Source organism: Silene latifolia, chromosome 11 (assembly GCF_048544455.1).
Source record: "Silene latifolia isolate original U9 population chromosome 11, ASM4854445v1, whole genome shotgun sequence".
NCBI classification, from domain to species: Eukaryota; Viridiplantae; Streptophyta; class Magnoliopsida; order Caryophyllales; family Caryophyllaceae; genus Silene; species Silene latifolia.
Genome location: NC_133536.1, coordinates 53,556,926 through 53,564,092, shown reverse-complemented (window position 1 = coordinate 53,564,092; position 7,167 = coordinate 53,556,926). Strand labels below are relative to the sequence as shown.

Below are 7,167 nucleotides of genomic sequence, written 5' to 3'. Positions count from 1 at the left end.
TTATCCAAGTTACTTGCACTTGATATAGGATCATATTACGGAGGAGAACGCAATATTTATGAAGGGTTTATGATACACTATGATGTACAAGATCTAGATATAATTAAGGTATTTGATGTACATGCATACCGTAAATCTTATTTGCAGAAATTGTACTAGAGGCTTCAATTTTCATTTGAGATTTGACGTATTAAAGTGCAAAATATAAAAAGCTGTTATTAAGTGACATGCTCCGGTCCTCTGGACTTACGCTGGCCCTCGACATTAATGAAACACAAAAAATTCACTTTTATTCTCAGCGGCCACAAATTACCCGATCTGTTTGAAATCAGATAATAATAGAAGAATTCTAACGACAGCCCCAACTCACGAGACCTTGTCTAAATACTTCCATAATGAATCAACAAACAAAATGTCATTTTGTGTCACATTTAACTCCGCCTTCTCGTCTAGAATTGGGTTCCCACTCTCCAGTATCGATTTCTCTTGTCGTCTTTGAGCATTCTCCTGCATACTTCCAACCACTCGTACAAAGATGTGAATGCTATTTCATAGAGATTAAAATGTTAATCGGAGACCTCGTTGTATTTGAAGACACAATCATACAACCTTCCTCCTAAAAATTGAGCGACTTCTGGATGCTTAACCTGAATTGAAAGGGAAAAGGGGATTAATGAGTTTTTGGAAAACCAAAGTTTTTCCTATGTTGAACCGAAATTATATCAAACATTTACCATTCCAATTTTAATAGAGTCACACTTGAATTGAGCATAAAGGTTTGTTTCTATTCCACGACCCTGCAAAAGTTAAAAAAAAAAAAAAAAAGGGTCAAATTTCAAACGGTTAGGCGCTAGCCATTGTGGTCGACACGTGTTCAGGGAGAATATTTAGCTGTGCAAAAGAAGGATATCCAAGCAAAGCCTGGAGGAACCATCACTTCAAAGTCTAAACAAGCGGTCCCTTGCAAGACAGTTTCATGTTGAGTCGTTGAGACCAACCTATATCTGTCCATATATGCACTAACCGACTAACTTCATGAATAAAAGTATATCAATAAAACTAAATCTATCCTTCAAAAAAGAAGGAATACCTATTCAAATTAAATCTTCTAGGGTCAGTCTCGTGAGAACATTTGTATGGAAAATTTTTGCACTAAAAAAGGACCCAAACAGCACTAAAAGAAAAAAAAAAAAAAAAAACTTGCACTTTGATTCAATGCAACCTAAACTAAGCCTACAAAGATTCAACAAAATGACTTGTGTAGTCCCCAGAGAGTTTCAACACGAAATCAACGGAACGAGATGCAACCAAAAAGAAGACTAAATATGCCCAAACTGCTCCTTTAAATGTATTTGAATTGAACCACCAGACCTAGATGAAAGTTACCTGTCAAAAGAATAAGAAACCATTTGCATCTATCCAAATCAATGCATTACTGAAACCCTAATCTAAAGAAGACCGTTTGTTCCAACTAAGTATGATTCCCTGAAACCTAAAAGCTACCCCGAAGATTTTTGAGCGTGAGCGAGAACCGTGGGGTCATCACTTATTAACGGACCCCATAAACTATGAAAGGTAGAATGATACAGCTATCTGAAGAAACAAATCTAGTTGTACACCTTTTTATGATAAATACAGAAAATGGACCCGATAAACTATGGAACTGTAAACCGCTATTCAAGAAAAACCCAAACTGTTCGATGCATAATCAACTAATCGTAACAGAAATTACGAGGGGAAACAAGTTAGCAATTACTCGTAAGTCGTAACAAATACAAAGCCCTACAAGAAAAATTTAACATTTTATTTTTAGTAGTAAGGACTCCTTTATTATTTGATCACATGATGTTATTTCAACTACATATTGGCAAAACAAGATATACCACTTTATGAAAATGAAGTACATAGTGAACAAAGATGACCCAAAGGCATAGTCATCATTCAACAAAAAACATCTTCCAAAAGGATTCCTCAAGCTACTTAACATAGACCTTGAGATATTCAAAATTTTACAATTAGAACACGCATTAAAGCATCATTTAAAATGCCTATAAGCATGCCAAATGAGCACTCTAGTTGAGCTGTGAAAAGCAGAATCAATACGTTTTGGTGAAACTGATATTAAAAAACACGATGAATGAAGTGCTCAGGAAATCCTATATGTAGCTTGGTAAAAGTGCAAAACTCTCAGACATAACACTAGAATCACAGTGGTGGATTTGAAGTCAACGGGGACGAAAAATTTCAGCGGGGACGAAGGGGTAATAGTATAAGGTAACCTCGGAAAAAAAATCAGAACTTTTTTAACTACAAATTTAGAAATTTTCATACGCTAGCGGGAGCGAGCGTGAAGATCAAGAGATAGAGCTCCTATATTTGATTTCTTGCAAGTTGCAACCAAATTTGCTAATGGCTAACCTATTACCTATGGGCCTCACACCAAGTCCTAAGTGGAGAAAAAGAAAACAAAGAAGACCCATGCATCATAAATAGATTCTCGATGTTTGACCCTCCCCGACTATCCTGCTACATCTAGCAATTATGATCTCAGTAATAATAATAATGCATAGGTTATTGAATACAGTCAGAACAGGGACAACCACCAACATGTTAAGGAAGCCACGACTGTCACTTATCAACCTTTTTCAAAATAATGGGTTCCACTCAATCACCATCTTTTCGACGTGAAAGAGGAAGAGGCGAAAGAGGAAGAAGAGAGAGAAAAGTATGAAGATAAAGGATGATGTGGGACACGAAAGAGAGGAAATTGGAGGATTGATGTAAGAGATGAAAGGGGAAGAAGATTACGAAGAAGGACGGTTGAACACGAAGATTAAAGAGGAATGATGAAATAGAAGATGAAGTAGGATGGCTGGATGGGTGAAAAGGGAGATAAAGGATGATGAAGAAGATGAGCAAGAAGATGAGAAGGAATAACGATGTAGGAGGTGAAAGAGGAAGAAAGAAGGAGATAAAGGCGTAGAAATAAAAAATATGATAATGAATTTGGAGGGAAATGAGGAAATCACTGGAAATAGTAAAAAAAAGGGACAGATATCAGTTTTGGTATCAGACATCCTACATCTAGCCAAAGCAATTCACGGGGAAAGAGAGTTCAACAGCATTAAAGTGCATGAATAATGCATTCCTTGTTATTCTGTGATTTGGCTAAATGTAAGTCATCACGTCTTTTCTCCTACCTTTGGAAAAAGGGGTAGGGGTGGGGGTGAGGGTGGTGGATGAAGAAAACAGGTGAATAAGCACAGTAGAAGATCATACCATTCCTTCCAGAATAACTAAGTCTGCATCAGAAGCCAAATATGCTAATTCTTGAGACACACTGGAAAGATCAATTACCTGTCGAAGTAAAGATCAACTATCATACACCAGTATTCCAGAAGAAAATGAACTTGGGAGTCGAACAAATATGATTTTACTGACCGGCAAATCATTGCCAGAATTGACAATAAAGAGATTAGTGGTATCAACGCCCATGAGCTTCCCATTTTCATCCTTCAACTGATACAGGAAAAAAGTCATTTCAATGCGCTCGTTTAATTACTTTACAGAAAATAAATAAATAAATGAACTATACAGGTTAAAAAGAGAGAACTAATTTTACAAAGATTTGATCACCTTCGACATAATTTCAAATAACTCTGTATATGTAACATCATTAATAGAAGGCAAGTCATTAGCTGCCAAGACAACCTGCAACAAAGGACTTTTAGATAAATTTGCAGCATCAATTATGAAAATATTTAGTGCATCTCCTAAGGATACTCATACTCCGTATTAGATATATTAAATTGCTCTTCAAAAGAAAGTTTTTCCTTCTACCAAGCAAAATTATGATTAACATTTGCTCATCGTTGATCAACTGATAGTGCTATGCAAAATTTCCCACAGTACATGAACAATTTTTTTTAACAAGAAAAGGTGGATCAGGAATTCAGGATAGAGAGAAAGAGTTTTGTAGTTTTGAGAAGCACAAGCCCACGATTATGACAGTGATCTGCCATGCATGTGTGCACAAATAATTAAATTGGCACAATAGGCAAATCGTTTTAAAACAAACCTGTGTACCACGCCTGAGTAGCTCTCTGGCAAATGGTAAAATTCCCAAGATAATATCTGCACCAGAATTATCAACAAAAATGACAGCCTGTCATATGGAAGCAACATAAATGGTGTCAGAGCAGGCACATATTTGTTGGAGCACAATAGCATAATCATTGGAACTATTATTAAGTTGCTACATATAAAACTTGCCTTCCTCCAGGACTTCTTAGTCCATTGCAGTTTGAAAGACTCAAGGTCATCAATAACCCAGGGTCGAGGAACAAGATTCTGACAAGTTGCCAAAAAGGACATGCCGTCCTTTGAGAATACCTCTGCAAGCTTCAGGATATACAACACATAGGTAAATATGTAGGTATGAAAAATTATTTTCACAAAGAGATTTGTTTGAAATAGCAAACTGAAACATCAAAGCTAAATGTTTTGTACTTCGTAGTTGCCTCAGTAATGCTCATTTAGTTATCTGAATTTAGCGAACAGTAGAAATTACCTCTGCAGAACCAAGATCAAAAATGTTTCCAGCGAATATGCCTCTAATCAAAGTCTCCACCCGCTTCTCTGGCTGCTCAACTGCATCATTGAGAGTGACCACGTTTTCGAATAGTGAAATGGCCTTTGCATTTTCCTCGTTCTGTAATATATAAGAATTGTTAAATAGTTATGATGTGCCGTCTACCTAAAGTCGTACACACGCACTCCATAGATAATTCAAGGCATTGAAACATGAATCTTAACAGTCGGCATCACTGATGGATCTACCTTAACTTTTTTGAATATGTCTCTGAATCCTAATTCCCGTAGCACTTGCTCCCGGAGCCTGCAAAGTAGCTGAATTTTCCAGCAAAGAGAAAAAGGGGATGGTGAGTAAAATGTCAGAGCCGCATATGAACAACTTCGCCATAACTTACTGAAATACTTACAATACAATCAGGAGGTCCACCATGACTCTCTGGATCTTTCTTTATATCTTCAAGAATTTCTCCATACCTATGCAATCAGAAGATCTAATTAATCAATATTTTATAATTGCCCAACTACTATTGTTGAGTAGCCATATCAACATATAATTTCACATCATCCATGAGATTGAAGACCCATCTACCGAAGCTGGTTGTAGCAACACCTATAATTCAGTTACTTGAAGGGCGGAATTTAGAACAATGTACTCCATAGTATGCAACCAAATTGTACAATTTTTAAGACAAAATTCGAAGCACCATCTGCCCTCGGCCCAAACACTTAAGTTGGAAAAACAGCTACACAAAAAACATCAATGATCCACTGTGCATTACTGAATGAAGAACTAATTTCGGTCCCATATGATATGTCAGTCATATTCTACTTGTTCTTTTCATGAGATTACTGTATCAATATAAGGAAATCAATGGAAGTGGAAAAAATGCAATAAAGGTTCAAGGAAGTACCGTTGCGCAAACTTTTCAGCTCTATCTTTAGCATCTGGAACAGTTTCATCGCTTTCTGCCCGTTTCCTTTGAACAAAATTTAAAAGAAACCAGAGGAAATCAATCTCCTATTTTTGCTAACACCCCAATAATAGCATGCTCAAAATCTGTGCTAACTGAATTAAGAACATACTAAACCGATTACATCAAATCATACCCCAATAATAGCCAATCTGGGTTGGTTCAGTGGGTCAAAATACAGGTTAAAAATTCATGATTCTCAGGGTGAGATTATGCGTTATTGAGAAGAAGAAAAAGGGTGGGTGGCCGGCCTCATATACATGTTTCAGTCAGTGTGCCTATATTTTATCCAATGTGGGGAGCAGCTAAAAATTACGACTACATTCCAATGAATTGTATACATTTCAAAATACGTGACGGGTTTCGAGCCCGTAATAGAAAACATAAAATGAAGAAGGAAATAAAAAAAAAAAAAAAAAAAAAAAAAAGAGAGAGAGAAAGAGCATACTGAAAAGAAGGGATAGCAGAGGCGAAAAGATTAATCCAGGAAAGTTCAGTAGGAGTAGGTTTGTTGGGATTATCGGAAGGGAATCTGTAGGGAATAGTGCATGCTCTGTAGCTCGATTCGATCAACAGTGGAAATCCCACCATTTCTGATGAGCTCTCCATCTTCTTCTATTCGTTAATGGCGTCAACACCACTAAATATTTGGAGATCAATGGCAGAGAAGTAGTGAAAGAATATGCTTTCTTGTGCTTTTGGGAGTATTCCACGACCAATGGAAACAAATACTCCCTTAGTCCCGGTCATTTGTTGTCCTTTGGTTTTGGCACAAAGACCAAGGAAAGAGGATAGGGCCAATTACTAAATGACAAGTGGAACAAATTGAGTGTGAATGATCAAATTACTCATGAAGTTTATTCTTAAAATAGAAAGGACAACAAATGATTGAGACACCCCAAAATGGAAAAGGACAACAAATGACCGGGACAGAGGGAGTACCAAGTACTGATTTCCTTCAACAAAAAGAAAAGAAAATCTTTTGGGACTTTTTATGGGTAATGCTTTGAGTGGGCATGTAGCCGAACCGATTTGAGCTCGAGTTCGGTAGGCTCGAAGTCAGCTCAGAAGTTTGAGCTTGTGCTAGAAATCGGCTTGAAACTCTACCAGCTTAAAACGGCTCAGAATAGGCTCAAGCTTGGTTAAATCAATAGTTTTAAAATATTAAAAATTATTTAATTTACAATTAGCCTAATATAAAATGAATTAATAATATATTTACGGTGTTACTTTTTCACATACGACTTTTACTCTTTCACATACATTTTTTCATATTATTTCCAAACTCTACCCCCCAAAAAAAAACCTTGATTTTATCTTTTTTTTTTCGTCTAAAACCTAATTCAATTTCACTTCAAATTTGTCAATTCAAACAAGTAAATACTTCGATTTATCAAAAAATTTCATTAATTTGCTTCGTATTGCACAAAATTGCAGTGTGTAATAACTTAGATTGTTTTATGCGTTTGATTTAGGGTGCGATAAGACCGTATGTCCATAACGCAGTACACAATGGTCAACTTTCAATCAAATTATCATTCAATAGTTAATTGCTTGGCGAATTGATTTAGAGTACCATTTCTTTCGGAAAATTTATTTCATC

General features: G+C 36.3%; 1 protein-coding gene across 1 annotated transcript; it reads right to left on the bottom strand.

Annotated features, from left to right (window-relative positions):
• Positions 1-268: 268 nt before the first annotated feature.
• LOC141611639 (damage-control phosphatase At2g17340-like) lies at positions 269-6,377 on the bottom strand. Its single transcript, XM_074430227.1, has 12 exons — positions 6,013-6,377; positions 5,505-5,570; positions 5,001-5,067; positions 4,840-4,908; positions 4,571-4,711; positions 4,273-4,401; positions 4,079-4,165; positions 3,637-3,711; positions 3,442-3,519; positions 3,280-3,357; positions 735-797; positions 269-647 (listed from the first exon to the last, which is right to left on the bottom strand). Exons 1-12 carry the CDS (start codon positions 6,171-6,173, stop codon positions 567-569), a joined length of 1,095 nt encoding a protein of 364 aa, XP_074286328.1. The 5' UTR covers positions 6,174-6,377; the 3' UTR covers positions 269-566.
• Between the last annotated feature and the right edge of the window lie 790 nt (positions 6,378-7,167).